This window comes from Chiloscyllium punctatum, chromosome 17, assembly GCF_047496795.1.
Source record: "Chiloscyllium punctatum isolate Juve2018m chromosome 17, sChiPun1.3, whole genome shotgun sequence".
Lineage (NCBI taxonomy): Eukaryota > Metazoa > Chordata > Chondrichthyes > Orectolobiformes > Hemiscylliidae > Chiloscyllium > Chiloscyllium punctatum.
Window position 1 is genome coordinate 51,872,451 of NC_092755.1, and position 15,817 is coordinate 51,888,267.

Here is a 15,817-nt window from a genome sequence, read left to right on the forward strand (position 1 = left end):
GTTTTTTTATTCCTTTGTGCTTCTCAAATCCACCCACACAGACTCTACACCTTCCAACCCTACATCACTTCAAGCTAACAATTCAATTTCACTTCTTACTAACTAGACAACCCTGGCCCTTCTGCCGAAAAAAACAGGGAGACCATTGATTATGCAAGTAAACTGGGAATAAATGTAAAAACAAACAGGAGTTCCTAAAGGTACGTGAAAATAAAATGAGGAGCTAAAGTAGGTGTGGGACCCTGGGAGAATGCAACGGGAGAGTTCATCATGGAGAACAGGGAAGTGCCAAATAACTTAAACCAATATTTCACAAAGGTCTTTATGGAAGAGAATGCTAAAACCATCTCAAAGATACCAGATAAACAAGGTGCTACAGGAAAGAAAGATCTCGTAGCAGCTTTTGTCATGGCAGACAAAGCAATAGGACTAATGGCGGACAAGTTGCCAAGCACTGCTTTCTCTTTTAAACATCTTTGAACAGGAGTAGGCCATTCAGACCATCAAGCCTGCTTTGCCACTGAATACAACCAGGGCTAATCAAAAACTTAATGTCTTTTACATTCATTATCCTCATAGCACTTTACAACATGGACAAATGTTTGACTATTTATCTCTACTTGAAATATACTCAAACGGGGTTTCCACAGCTGTCTGGGGTACTGAATCCCAAAGATTACTATCATTAATAAAAAATACTGTTCATCTCAGTCTGAAATAGCAACCCCCTCATTTACAAATTGTTTTCCTGGTTCTAATCTCCGAAACATCTTACATGCATCTATCCTGTCTATCCCTTTAAGTACTTGGCCCAGTTTGCCTAACATCTCTTCAAGGGACAGACCCACCATCACTGGAATAAGTCTGGTGAACCTTCGTTTTACTGTCTCTGAGTCAATATCATTTTTACGGAGATAAGGAGACAAAACTGCACAGATGGGGTCGAACCAAAATCTATTTGACTGAAGCAAGGCTTCACTACTCCCGTACTCAAAATCTCTTGCACTAAAAGCCAACATTCCATTAGCCTGTTAACTTGGCTACACCTGCAATTTAACCTGCAATGATTAACTGACGAGAACAACCAAGTTCATTTGCACATCTACATTTTCTAACCTGCTACCATTAAAGGAATACTCTGTTCATCTGATCTCCCTCCCAAAGCAGATAACCTCCATTTTTCCACATTATATTCCATCAGCCATGATTTTGCACAATCAATAAGCTTGTGCAAATATTTCTGAAAATGTTTTACAACTCCCTTACAACACACCATTTCTAATTTAGAATTATTACACTTGCTCTTAACAAATCATTGGCATATACTGTGAATAGATGGGGCTCACTACTGATGCTTGCAATATCCCACTACTCAGTCTGACGACACAAGAATTTTTTTAAAAATTTGTCCATGGGATATGAGCACAAACAGTGAGAGAAAGAGCAAGAGAGAGAGAGAGCGCGATGTGTGTGTGTGAGAGAGAGAGAGAGCGCGCGCGATGTGAGAGAGAGCACGATGTGAGAGAGATAGCGAGAGCGAAGTGAGTGAGAGAGCGAGAGCGGAGTGAGTGAGAGAGCACGGTGAGACAGCGAAGTGCGAGAGAGCACTAGGACCGAGACAGCGAAGTGCGAGAGAGAGCGAAGTGCGAGAGAGAGAGACAGGGCGCAGTGCGAGAGGGCGAAGTGCGAGAGCGTGCCAAGTGCGAGAGCGGGCCAAATGCGAGAGAGACAGCGGAATGCGAGAGAGCGGAGTGCGAGAGAGAGAGCGCGCGAAGTGCGAGAGAGAGACAGCGGAGTGCAGGAGAGACAGCGGAGTGCGAGAGTGCACATAGTGTGAGAAAGAGCAAAGTGAGAGAGCGCAAAGCGCAAGAGAGTGCAAGTGTGAGAAAGCGCGAAGTGCGAGAGAGAGCGCGCAAAGTGCAAGAGAGAGCGAAGTGCGAGAGAGAGAGCGGAGTGCGAGAGAGAGCGGAGTGTGACAGTGCACATAGTGTGAGAAAGAGCGAAGTGAGAGAGCGCAAAGCGCAAGAGAGTGCAAGTGTGAGAAAGCGCGAAGTGCGAGAGAGAGCGCGCAAAGTGCAAGAGAGAGCGAAGTGCGAGAGAGCGAAGTGCAAGAGAGAGAGCAAAATGCGAGAGAGAGCGGAGTGCGAGAGAGAGCGGAGTGTGACAGTGCACATAGTGTGAGAAAGAGCGAAGTGAGAGAGCGCAAAGCGCAAGAGAGTGCAAGTGTGAGAGAGCACGAAGTGCGAGAGAGAGCGCGAAGTGAGAGAGCAAGTGCGCGAAGTGCAAGAGAGCGCGAAGTGCGAGAGAGCAAAGTGCGAGAGAGAGCGAAGTGCGAGAGAGCACTAGGAGCGAGACAGCGAAGTGCGAGAGAGCGTGAAGTGCAAGAGAGAGCGTGCGAAGTGAGAGAGCACAAAGTGCGAGAGCGCGAAGTGAGAGAGAGACCGCGTGAAGTGAGAGAAAGAGCGCGTGAAGTGAGACAGAGAGACAGAGATAGAGACTGGAGATAGACAGCAAAGTGAGAGAGAGCGAAGTGAGTAGGAGAGAGAGAGCGCGTGATGTCGACGCGAGCGCCACGCTGACAGACAGAGAGAGAGAGAGAGAGACACGCACAGAGAGTGAGACACACACAGAGAGTGAGACACGCACAGAGAGAGACACCCACAAAGTGAAAGACACAGACTGCGTAACATAGAGAGAGCAAGAGAGAGAGAGAGAGAGACAGAGAGAGAAAGAGAAATGGGATAAGCATGGAGTTGTTTCTTTGCGTCAAGCAACTTGTCTGGATCCCCAGCTAAAACCAAACTAAAACCAAAACCAGAAAAATCCCAGATCTGAGAGAATTGGTCACTTCTTTCTCATTGTACAAGTGCTTTTTTAAAAAAAAACCTTAACAGTTTTTTCAAGTAGATAAATCCAGACATATTGGAAGCTCTGCCTTTACGACCACTCTTGAAAAAAGAAATACAAGGACAGAATAACATGAAATGAGCTGCCAGAGGAAGTGGTGGAGGCTGGTACAATTGCAACATTTAAGAGGCATTTGGATGGGTATATGAATCGGAAGGGTTTGGAGGGATATGGGCCAGGTGCTGGCAGGTGGGACTAGATTGGGTTGTGATATCTGGTCGGCATGGACGGGTTGGACCAAAAGGTCTGTTTCCATGCTGTACATCTCTATGACTCAATGTTGAAGAAGCAGCATCGTCACAGGTTCCACTAGTGCGGAAGTTCAAATTAGGGGACACAGTTACAGGAGCCTGGAATTCTCTAGCCCACAGAGTTTAGATTAGATTAGATCAGAATCCCTACATTGTGGGAACGGGCCCTTCGGCCCAACCAGTCCACACCAACCCTCCGAAGAGCAACCCACCCCCCTTCTGACTACCTAACTATCTACCTAACACCATGGCCAATTCACCTGAGCTGCACTTCTTTGGACTGTGGGGGGAAACCAGAGCACCCGGAGGAAACCCACGCAGACACGGGGAGAATGTGCAAACTCCACACAGGCAGTTGCCCGAGTCTGGAATCGAACCTGGGACTCTTGTGCTGTGAGGCAGTAGTGGTAACCACTGAGCCACCGTGCCACCCTATCGTGGAAGCTAAATCACTGAAAGTATCTAAAGAGGTGGTAAGTGGATATTTGACATTTCAAGGCGTTGAGGGTTATGAAGAGCTGCCACGACAGAAGAATTGAGGCAGATCAACCATGATCTTGTTTAATCGCAAGATAGGTATGAAGGGTCAAATGATCTGCTCCTATTTCTTATGTTTTAATATTCTTTGAAATTTGCTTGGCTGAAAGACAAACCTTTTTAGTGTACGAAAAAGAAATTGCATGTTAAAGAGCTTTCAAACTTTAGGGAAAGAAAATAGTCTAAATCAATCAGAGTTTTGCTGGAAAAGCAAAATAAGTTGAATGTTAAAACAAAAGAAAGGAGGAAGAAGGAAAGAGTGTAGGGAAGAAGGATACAAAGCTTAAAAATAATTATGACGGTTCTCAGAATTTTGTTTTGTAGCTTATGGTTCTTACTCAACAATATTTGGCTTGAATATTAATATCACATTAGCCCCTGAGAGTGTTGAACTGCTGAAAGAGTGGTTTACCTCAGCCTGATAGAGGGAGAACTGGGTGGTTTGCACAACACAGCTATACTCAGGCTAATCAACTTAAATTTAAACTGGTTAACTGACAAAGAAAACCAGAAATCAGATGAAAACGTCCGGCATAACATGATCAGAGAAATCGTTGAGAACTGGTCTGCCAAAGCAAAGTTACCTACCTCATATGAATAGACATTTCCAGTCGTCTTGACAGCCAATATATGTGAGTTGTTTGTGAAGACAGAGTACATCACTGGACAATGGTACTTTCCTAAGAAAAGGGAAACAGTCACTACAATTGCTCCTTTCTATAACTGGCAGACTTTGAAAATCAATCTTTATGAAAAGAATTGACCATAATTCCACAAATAAAAGCAAAACACTATGGATGTTGGAAATCTGAAACAAACAAATGCTGGAGCAACTCAGCAGATCTGGCAGCAACTGCAGAGAGAAAAGACAAAGTTAGCATTGAGTCCGATATGGCTCTTCTTCAAAGATGTCCAACATGCGTTCTTTTAGTGAATTTGTACCAAATACAGAAAATAACGGTTGTTTCATTATGAAAAATGAAATTAAGTGAAAAGCAACACACTATCATCTTTGGACCATTAACAGCAGAATGCAAAGCCTTTTTAAATTACCCTGGTTTGGATGAAATTATTTGAGAGCAATTTTAATTTCATTAGCTATTCTGATGATCATTTGCAGAAATATTAAAAATCCAGGTATTCAAATAAGGTTGTAACATTCAGTATGAATGTATAACATTTTAAAATAGCTAGCACAATGAGATGATTTAATAAGTACTGTGCCTTCTGCCTCAAGTCCAGTATGAACTGAATGAGCTGAAAGGCTTCATTCCATGCAGTAATGGATTTCTAACTGCCCAAACACCTGTTGCAGGAAAATACCAGGCAACCTATGCACCACAAAAATTCAATTTACCCATCTTCCTATAAATCAGCATTTAACAATTATTAAATTATAGGATTCAAAGGGCAAAGTAAATGGGGAAATAAACTTGGGTGTTTTGAGTATTATTCACACGGGTAGCATGCTTTCTGTGGCGTATCTGTGAAGGGTCCTTATGGACATGCCGAATTTCCTAAGTCACCTGAGGAAGAAGAAGCATTGTTGTGTCTTCTTGACTATCGTATCTACGTGAGAAGTCCCAGGACAGGTCGTCGGTTATTGTCACTCCTAGGAACTTGGTGCTGTCAATGCTCTCAACCTCCACTCCTCTGTTGTAGATGGGGCATGTTCTCCCCCTTTCTTTTGCAAGTCAATGATCAGTTCTTTTCTTTTGCCAACATTGAGAGAGAGGTTGTTACCATGACACCAAGCCCTCTATCTCCTTTGTGTTCTGACTCATCATTTGATATCCATCCTACCACAGTGGTGTCATCAGCAAACTTGTAGATGGCAGTCATTTAGAATTTGGCTACGCAGTCGTGGGTGTACAAAGAGTACAGAAGGGGGCCGAGAACACATTCTTGGGGGGCTGCAGTGTTGAGGGTTACCATAGAGGAGGTACAGTGGGGAGTGGCCTATCTTCACTGGCTGTAGTGTATGGGTCAGGAAGGTGAGGATCCACCTGCGCAGGGCATTCAGTTGTGTGTGTTCAGGAACATGGGAGTGTATACTTTGCTGTTGCAACAGGATTTATCTTTGGAATTAGGAGTCACTAAATTTGACTTAAAAAGAAACATTTGAAGAAGGGGTTTCTTAACAACAAGTAATATTTTACTGACAACACCTCTTAGTTAGTGCCATTTTATAGTATTTAAAGCTTAGCAACCTTTTTTGGTTACCTTTTTCGTTACTGTGAAGGCAGCCAATTTATAAAGTACTTGAACACAATAAGTCAAATTCAACAAAATGGCCCCTTCCAGTTTAGCTACAGTAGGTTGAAATCAAAATATAATAAGAAAAATATGTATTTTTGTCATCTTACAAGAAGGCTTTTTTGCCTCAAAAATTCAACTTATCATTTTCCTTTAAAATGGCTGGATTTGTTAAAACTGCGACTCTAAAAAGACAATTGCGATTTTGTTTTAAACAGCAAGGCTGATAGATAGACTAGCCTGCTGCAAATTCCATAATTTTGCTTTCTACAAAAAAGGGATGGAAATGGATAATAAAGCCCCTGTGGAGCATGAGAGACCTACCATTTCACATCACTCTGAAATTTCTCAGGTATTTATGGGATGAGACATTAAAAATCAATTACCTCTTGTGAAACAGTAACTGCTGCAGAAATGCACTAACAGAATTTCTACAGAACATATAAATGGGAAGGTACTTCAGGCCTTACCAAGCATGAGGGGAATTGAGACTAAGACAATGCTGTTTTGAAGACAGATTGTGAAGGTGTCTGTTTCTCTGGATGTGGTGTGCAAGGCTGAAAAATGACCAACTGAGACAAATCCAGCAAAGAACCAAGATCTCTTAAAACATGGAACTGTGTTCTATAATTAACATCCAGAAGAGCAACTACATAGTCAAGACCTTGAACTTTGCTGCATCGTGACAAGTCACAAAACTATTAACCATATATGCCTTTGTTCCAATTTAAATGGACAATAAATCTCTTAGTAAACCTAACCAGGTGGGTCCAGAGGGATGAAGAGATGAATACTGACAGTGGAGGGCAAAACTCCAGCCCAAGGAGCATTGGAATAGATAGATCTGGAAAGAATCAGCAAAAGCTGAACTAAGGTAGGGACAGTGTCTGGCAATTATGCAAAAGTGAAAGAAGCTGTTTTTTATGAAGATGATTCGGGATAGAAATTCAGCAAAACATCAATTAGCCGGCTGAGAATGCCAATACAGCAGGCCCCTGAATCCACGGGGTTATGTTCCAAGACCTATCGATGGATAGGAGCAAACCCATTCATTTCAATGGGAAATTTACCTTCCTGGCAACCCCCAGTCCATGGTTCTGGAACGTTCCCTGTAATATGTTTGGGCGGCGGTAAACCGCGGGTAACTGAAACCATGGAAAATGATTGTGCAGATATGGCGGTCGCCCTGTATTCTGGTTCAGTTTGAGAGAGTGACTTGGAATAGGAATGGGTTCAGTAGCAAATTTTGGAACTTTATGGCTGGGGTTAAAGATAATGGCTTTAGCTTTACTATTGTTTAACTGCTTAACTTAGGGAAACTGTGGCTTTTCAAGATCAGGCATTGCAAATACAATCTAACAACTTGTGCAAGGGATCGTAGCAGAGATTTCTCAACAAATCTGAATTAGAGTCATTTACATAGTGTACAAAATGTGAGGTCAGTGAGTAGTTTTAGCCTGGTGTTTGAGGAAGTATATCTAAACCAAAAGTCACCAAACAATAAAACATGGAAAACTGAAATTACCATTCTTGTAAAATGACTTTCTGTCTTCAAACAGCATAGCTACAGTGTATACTTTGTTTAACTTATTCAATAAGGGAACTGGAATCTAACTAAATGATAAAACCATTCTGACACCATTCACTGAACATTAAACTATGACTCTGGCTCATTTTAAAACCGTGTAAATGGGAAAGAACAACAATGGACCGACACTAACAGCACAGAGGCTCAGTCACCACAGATGTCACTGAAACAGCACTGGCCTAACCTCTTCAGTTTCCAAATACTAGCAACAATCTGCAGGTAGAAGAGAGAAAGAAGGAACTCTTGTGCTTTAAAACCTTCGTTTTCCTCAGATACAAGCAGATAATTTTCTATAGGAATTAGCCAGATTCCTTTCCAATTGTAAAAGTGCAGAAGTGACCTTGGGAGTTTATTCTTCTTACTTTATATTTGCATTCATTCAAACTGCAAGTTATAAAGTCAGATGCTAATTGAACAGAAGATAGAAACAGCATTTCAGAGGTTTCTAGGTATCAGATAAACGTTCTCATAGGCTATACTCCCTCACTTTTGAAATGATGCACATTAAATTCAGACCAAGGTGGAGTGCTGTACAGTACGCATAAACAATTACATAAATACCTATGCTTTTGCTGGAGGTGATGCCATTAAAAGAAATTTAAAGGCATTGTCTAAGTTTTGCATGCATTCAGTTTGTTTAGCCAAGTGTATTCTTGCACAATATCTTAACCATGACAACAGGTTTCTGTCTAGGCTGTAGCAGTGTTCAGATCAGAGAAGCATAGTAAGATTCGTTTTGTCATGCACATTCCTTGTGCAAAACAGGTTTGAGCAAATCCATTGTTATTTTACAATGCTAGGACACCCAAATGTGAATCAATCAAATTTCAGCAACAACTGACCTGGGTTTTGGCATTAGTAAAAGGCATTATACAACCAGACTGTTTCGGTGTCTTTTAATAAATGCGTTCAGAGGATATTGGCATCACTGGCTAACCCAGCATTTATTGCCCAACCCTTTGAGAAGTCGTTGATGACTTGCCTTCTCAAATCAATGCAGTATTTGGGTTGTAGGGACACTCTATACACTCTGAAGGGGAGTTCCAGGATTTTGACAGCGGTAGTGAAAAAATGACAGTTTAGCTCCAAAACAGAATGGTGAGTGATTTGGAGGCAATTTAGGTGGTATTCCCATCTACCTGCTGCTCTTATCCTTCTAGGTGGTGCAGACCACATTTTTTGGAATGTGCTGTCAAAGGAGCTTCGGTAAGTTGCTGCAGTGCATCTTCTATACAGCACACATATGCACTGTGCATTGGTGGTACAGTGAGTGAATGATTAAGATAGTAGATGTAATGCCAATCAAACAGGCTGCTTTGAACTGGATGGTGTTGAGCTTCTTGAGTTTTCTTGGAGTTGCACACATCCATGTGAGTGCAGAGTATTCTATTATACTCCTGACTTGAACCTCTGACCTGCTCTTGCAGCCGAAGTATTTCTATCTGGTCCAGTACAATTTTTGGTCTTTGGTAACCCCCAGGACATTGATAGTGAGTCTGCTGGCAAGAATTATTGCCCCTTTTTCTCCTCTCTAACATGGCACATTATCTACCATTCAAAAAGTTGCCACTTTTAACTAAACCCTGCCTAAAGTATCCTCAGAGTTGAGTTTAATACATTTGTGGAGTTGCACAAATCTAAGCTCTTGTGCTGCAATATTCCAATTAGTTAGTGCGAAAGGAATCAATTTTGTTCAGATTTTTCACACATCTTTTCAAACATGTTGAGGTCTCTATGTGTCAAGTGGAAGAAAGAATGGAACTCTTTCTGGAGCAATGGCATAATTCATTGCCTATTTGTTAGGAATAAAACCTAAAGCTCTGTAATCCAGAAGAAAATTATGGAACATGGAATACCGTGTTGTTACAGCAACAGGCAGCAAGTACATACCTTCACTGTTTTTGTGATAGGTCAGTTTGATGAGTGATTTAACATCCAATTTCTGAAATCGAAAAAAGAAGAATTTGATAAACAAAGTTAGCAAATAACTAACAAAGTTAGTTTGAAATACAATCAATAAAACAAAGGCTATACACCTCTGTAATATCTTACATTATAAAGCAGTACCGCTAGGACAGAAAGCTGAGGCAGGCCCATTCTTAGCCTTTCTTCATTCAGCGCAACAGGTTAAGCATTTCCATCTACCCATCCACTACACAACTGACCACAACATTGGTCCCTCCCACCATTTCTTTCTTAACTGGGTGCAGTGGAGCGGTTATGGTCTTGGGCAAGTATCAACAGTTTAAAATTGACCGGAGAGGTTGGCAAAATAAATCTAATAATATGTCAACCAAAATTGAAAAGGCATGTCAAGATAGCACCCAGATTATATAAACAAACCATGTTTATTGCTATCAATCAGTGTTGGGAACATGGGCTGGCTTATAGACAATATCAGACCACACTATTTGATTGACTCATTATACACTTGGGACAATTAGGAATGCTGCCCTGTCTGCCTAGGGACAAATTAAAAGGTCGTACTTAACTAACAAACCCTACCAATCTGTGTGAACTAAATATACTGTTGAGTGACTCTGCTGATGACTCAAAAAAATAGAAGCATAGAAAATAGGAGTAGGTAATTTGGCACATCAAGCACATTTAACTTGATCACGCTGATCATCAGACTCTATATTCTGCTCCTGCCTTCTCCGAATACCCTTGGATCACTTTCACCCAATGAACTGTACCTAACTGCTTCTAGAAAATAGTCAATGTTTTGGCCTCAACCACATACTGTGGCAGCCAATATCTGGCTGAGGAGATTTCGTGATGAATGGCCTACCCGATATCTTTAAATTGTGATCTCTGGTTTTAGACTCCCTGATCATTGGGAGCATCCTTCCTGCATTGACTTTATCCATTGGATTGTATCGGTTTTTTTCAAACTTCACCCCATTCTTCTAAACTCAATGAATATAGTACTATCCAATCTAGTCTCTCTTCATACATGAATCCTACCAACCAGTCTGGTATGCATGTGTTACACTCCCTCCGTAAGCAAAACGTCTTTCCTCAAGCAAGGAGACCAACTCTGCACACAATATTCCACGTGTCACCTTAATAAGGCCCTGTACAATTGCAGCAAGACATCGCTGCAATACGTCCCTATTCCTGCACTTGAATTCCCACACTGTGAAGGCCAACAAACTATTTGTCTACTTCACCATCTGTTGCACTTGTGATAGAGTTAGCTTACCCTCAGCAAATAATGCACAAGCATACCCAGATATCAATGCGAGTCACTTTTTCCCAAACTGTTACCATTGAGATATAAACCTGTTTCCTTTTATGCTACCAAAGCAAAGAATCTCATATTTATCTATAGTTTACTTCATCTGTCCATTCACTCGGCTTGTCCAAATTACACTGAAGCATCTCAGCACTCTCCACACAGTTCACCCTCCTACCCATTTTTCACATCTGTAAATGTGAATATATTACATTTAGTTTCCTCATCTAAACCATTAATTCATATCGTGAATAGTTGGGGTCCAATCCTGGTCACTACTGGCCATTCAGAAAAAGACCCACTTATTCCTATGCTGTTTCCTGCCTGCCAACTAGTTCCCTATCCATGTCAGTATGCTACCCCCAATCACATACATTTTAATTTTGCATGCTAACATCTTATGTGGTACCTTATTAAAAGTCTTCCAAAAGCCCAAATAAACCACATCTACTGGATCTCCCTTAGCAACTCTATTGGCTCCATCTGCAAAAAAATTCCGACAGATGATTGTCAAGTATGATTTCTCTTTTGTAAATCCATGCTTATTCTGTCTGATCCTGTCACTGTTGTCCAAGTGCACTGCTAGTAAATAAATCTTTTATAATGGACCACATTTGAGTCGTATTATTTTCTCTTATTTCTTCAAGCCCAGTTCTCTTCCTGCTGCTGCTGCTCCTCTAAAATTAAATCGACATTCCCCACCAAAATAAAATCTTGCAAAAATAATGGAGATGCCCATAGTAGGTTTCACTAACCCAGCTCTTCCATTCACTAACCTACACCTATCAACTCCTGTTCATGTCTCAAGTACCTTAATTTTAAAACATATGCCTTTGATTTGAAACCTTTCCATGATTTGGTCCCTTTCTATCCCTACATTCTTTCAACTCTAAACTCTCAAAGACATCTATGTTTCTCAATTCTGGCTTTTTCCACAAAAAAATTTCATCATTCCACCACCGCTGACCATGTTTTTAGCTGCCTGGATGTTTAAAGCCAAAACTCCTCCCTTAGTCTGTCTATTTTTCTCTCCCCCTTGAAGACACTTCTTAAAAACCTAGTGTATTAACAAATTTTTGAGCACTGACCCTAACATCTATTATATGGCTCAATGTCAAATTTTGATTATTTATGCTTATGTGTGGGCACCTTGTGTTGTTTCACTATAAAATACCCAATATAATTGCAAGCCATTGTTGTTGTGTGGGCTGACCACAATCTGCCACTCTTTTCCATTGGAAAGTAAAGTTGAGCACTTTATGCATTTCTGTAAACAATTAACAGTCTTACATCTGCAGAGATGTTGCATTGGGATAAGCTGAGTGAGTAGGCAGATGCAATATAACATGATAAATGTGAGGTTACCCACTTTGGTAGCAAAATTAGGGAGGCAAGTTATTATTTGAATGGTTGTAAATTGAGAAAGGGGCATACTCAACAAAACCTGGAGGTACTCATGCACCAGTTGCTGAAAGTAAGTATGCAGGTGCAACAGACAGTAAAGAAGGCAAACTGTACTTTGATCATCAAGTACAGGAACAATGATGCTTCCCTGCAATTAAATAGAGCAATGGGGAGGCCACATCTGGAATATTGTGCACAGTTTTGGACTCCTTACCTGAAGAAGGATTTTCTTGCCACAGGGAAGTTTAGCGAATGTTTACTAAATTTATACCCGGGATGGCACAACTGACGTATGAGGAGAGATTGAGTCAGTTAGGATTGTAGTTACTGGCAAAACCAACATTTACTTTTCATTCCCAATTTCATCTAAGAAAGCGTCACTGAGTGACCTACTTAAACCACAACAGTCCATGTGACGTAAGTAAAACTACAATACAATCCCTAGATAGAGTTCCAAGATTTTCATCCAACAATTACAAAGGAACAATGATATATTTCCAAGTCAAGATGACGCAAGACTTGGAAAGGTCTTGCAAGTGGTGGTGACTCGAAGCTTCTTGTTCTAATTATTCAAGGTATTAGAGTTTGTTAATTTGGAAAGTGTTCATAAGGGAGACTCAACAAGTTGCCAAAGTGAACCTTGTAGACGGTATACACTGGTGGATGGGGCAACTGTTTGGAGGTGAAGGTGGGCTGCCTATCAAGTGAACAACTTTGTCTTGAATATTGTCAAAAGTCTTGAGCAGTTTTGGAGATGCAATCATCCAGGCAACAGCGAATGTTCCAGAATGCATGTATCTGTGCTTCTTGGTGAAGGAAAGGCTTTGAAGAGTCTGCAAGTGATTGACTTGCCACAGAATACCCTGTCTCTCCTATTTAAGTGGTGAAGTTAACCAACGGGAATATTACAATTTTTTTCGCTGGAGAGGAGAGAAAAATAAAGTTGGCCAGTGTTCCCATGTCATCACCATAAACTGACTTCTGATGTACGGACTCTGGGTCAGAACAAAATAGGAGACTTATTAAGTAGACAAATTCACACATGATATAGGGTAATTTGGTAAAGTGGATTCAAATTTGGCTCAGTTGTAGGAAAAAGAGGGTGATGACAGACAGCTGCTTCATGACTGGAAGCTAATGCCCAGTGGCATAGGGGCCTGTCCTGGGTCCCCTATTTTTTGGCATTTATATAAATAACAAATTTGACTTTGTGGGGATCTTAGATTTGCACATTAGCGGTTGACACAAAGACTGGTCGAGTGGTTAACAGCAAGATTGAGTGTCTTGGGCTCCAAGAAAATATGAACAGGATGGTTAAATGGGCAGATAAGTGACAGATGAAATCTAACCCTGAAATATGTGAGGTGATACACTATGAAAGGAGTAATTTGACAATGGTATATTCAATGAATGACATGACACTAGCAAGTTCTGTGGAACAAAGAGACATCAGCTTTGTGCACAGATCCCTGAAAATGGAGGGCACATTATCACGGTGATAAAAAAGGCACATGGGATGATTCCCTTTATCAATTGAGACATAGATTACAAAAGCAAGGAATTCGCACTAGAATTGTGTCAAACTTTGGTGAGACCATAGCTTAGAGTACTGTGTTCACTTCTGACGCTGCCTCGGATGGAAAATTTAACTTATGGGAAAAGGTTGGATAGGCTTGGGTTTAGTTGGAGCAGACTGCAGGATGACCTGATTGAGGTATACAAGATTATGAGCAGTATAGACAGAGTAAATAAGCAGCAGCTGTTCCCCTTAATTGAAAGGTCAGTCACAAGGGGGCACCAGTTCAAGGTGAGGGGCAGGAGGTTTCCGTAGGGATGTGAGGGAAAATGTTTTTAACTGGAGTGTGAAAATGGTCTCGAATGCACTGCCTGAAAGGTGGTAGCGGTGTGTTGCATCTTTTGTAAAGTCGAGAATACTAAAGTCGAGAATGCTGTGCTAGAAAAGCACAGCAGGTCAGGCAGCATCTGAGGAGCAAAAGAGTCAACGTTTCAGGCATAAGCCCTTTATCAGGACTGCAAAGGAGATGACCTGGCTGGCGCTGTGAGAGGGAGACTCACTGAGATCCTTGTAGAGAGAGGAGGAGAACTTCTTTAAGGTAGGCAGTGAGGTGAAAATCAAGTAGGAGAAAGTGAGGACTGCAGATGCTGGAGCTCAAATTCGAGAGTGCAGTGCTAGAAAATGTTCTCCTACCTCTCTTTTGTAAAGTACCTTAATGAGCACTTGGCACATCATAACATTCAAAGCTATGGGTTCAGGTTGAAGATCAGGTATTTCTCACGTGTCAATGCAGACTCGATGAGCCAAAGGACTTCTGTACTATATTATGTATTATTGCATGAGAAGCAAGTTGGCTGTGATACACACTGACTGAGTAAAATAGATACAAGGACAAAATGTAGACATGTGGAACTGTTCTCATCAAAGGGTTAGTGAAGAAGAGCGGGTTTTCCTTTAAATGAATTACTTCGTTGAATTTTTTTTTGTTCTTCAGATTTTTGAACATAAAACTTTACTTGCAGACAGCATCAGCCAACTTACATCTGCAGCCAAACAGCAAAGGGGACCAGCCCAAGCAGCTATTTTCTCAAAAGGGCAAAGAGCAAAGCCTGACCCAGCTCAATTCTTCCATAACCCAACACTGAGAATAGGAACACATCAAGTGTAGGATTTCTCTCCCTGTCCTGGATTTGCAAACAACCTTACAGGAATATCACTTGATCTCTGAAAGCAAAAAACATCTGTTACTTCAAATCTAAATCAACCCCATCTCTAAAAACCATGGGATAGAGACTCTTGGTATATATACACAGTACTTAAATTGTTTCCAAGCCTGCATTGGAATCTGAAGTAGTTGCATAAAGGCAATTTATTGCAATCACAGGGAAAAAATTCCCCTTGACCAGATGAGATTTCTTAATTGTAGCATTCCATATACACTGGAGTAGAAAAGGTTGTAAAATGTTTGGCTACTTGTGAAGAAGTACAGGCAACTGGCTGCCATGATGTCCAAATTATTAAACTGTTAGCAGTCGGAACATTTTTGTTTTCTCCAAGAAATGGTTTAATCAGTTTCGGAGTTCAGGAGAGGTGACACCAGCTTCGTGAGAGCTTAACACTCACATGGTTGAAGTATGCAATATCAGATCTCGGAAGCATATATCCAAACTGCACAATGTTCATCAACTAAGCGATAGAATGCCAATTTGCTAAATTTTAAAGAAGCTGATGATTTAAAGTTGATAAAAGCATATGTAAATGGATTTTAGTTTCTTAAACATACATCAAGTTATTTGTAGCTGCGAGCCAGTTTATTTGTTTAAAAAAATCTGAACATTAGTATTCAGTGGTTCAAAATGATTATATCTTCTGTTATCTGTTACAATCCCATACCAGACCACACATTTATGTTGCAATCTGGCAAGAGAATATTAATTTTTATTTTTAAATAAAACAAAGTGGGGTTCAGAGAAATGCCTAAGAGAATAATACCACGAGATTCCAAGGTTTGAAAAACAGCAATTAGTTTAAGAATAATAATATAATCTATGACTTACATTCTTCATACAGAATTAACATGTGGTTGATATGGGTAATAAAATGTGATTGAACACCCACAG

At 40.8% G+C, this 15,817-nt stretch overlaps 1 protein-coding gene across 1 annotated transcript in view; it reads right to left on the minus strand.

Moving 5' to 3' along the window:
- Positions 1 to 15,817, minus strand: part of ppil2 (peptidylprolyl isomerase (cyclophilin)-like 2) — a 369,843-nt gene that overhangs the window by 284,993 nt on the left and 69,033 nt on the right. The window contains exons 6-7 of the mRNA XM_072587119.1: positions 9,430 to 9,481; positions 4,284 to 4,375 (exon numbers count right to left, since the gene is read on the minus strand). Coding sequence (XP_072443220.1) covers positions 4,284 to 4,375; positions 9,430 to 9,481 — 144 coding nt within the window. The remainder of the gene's footprint in view (positions 1 to 4,283; positions 4,376 to 9,429; positions 9,482 to 15,817) is intronic.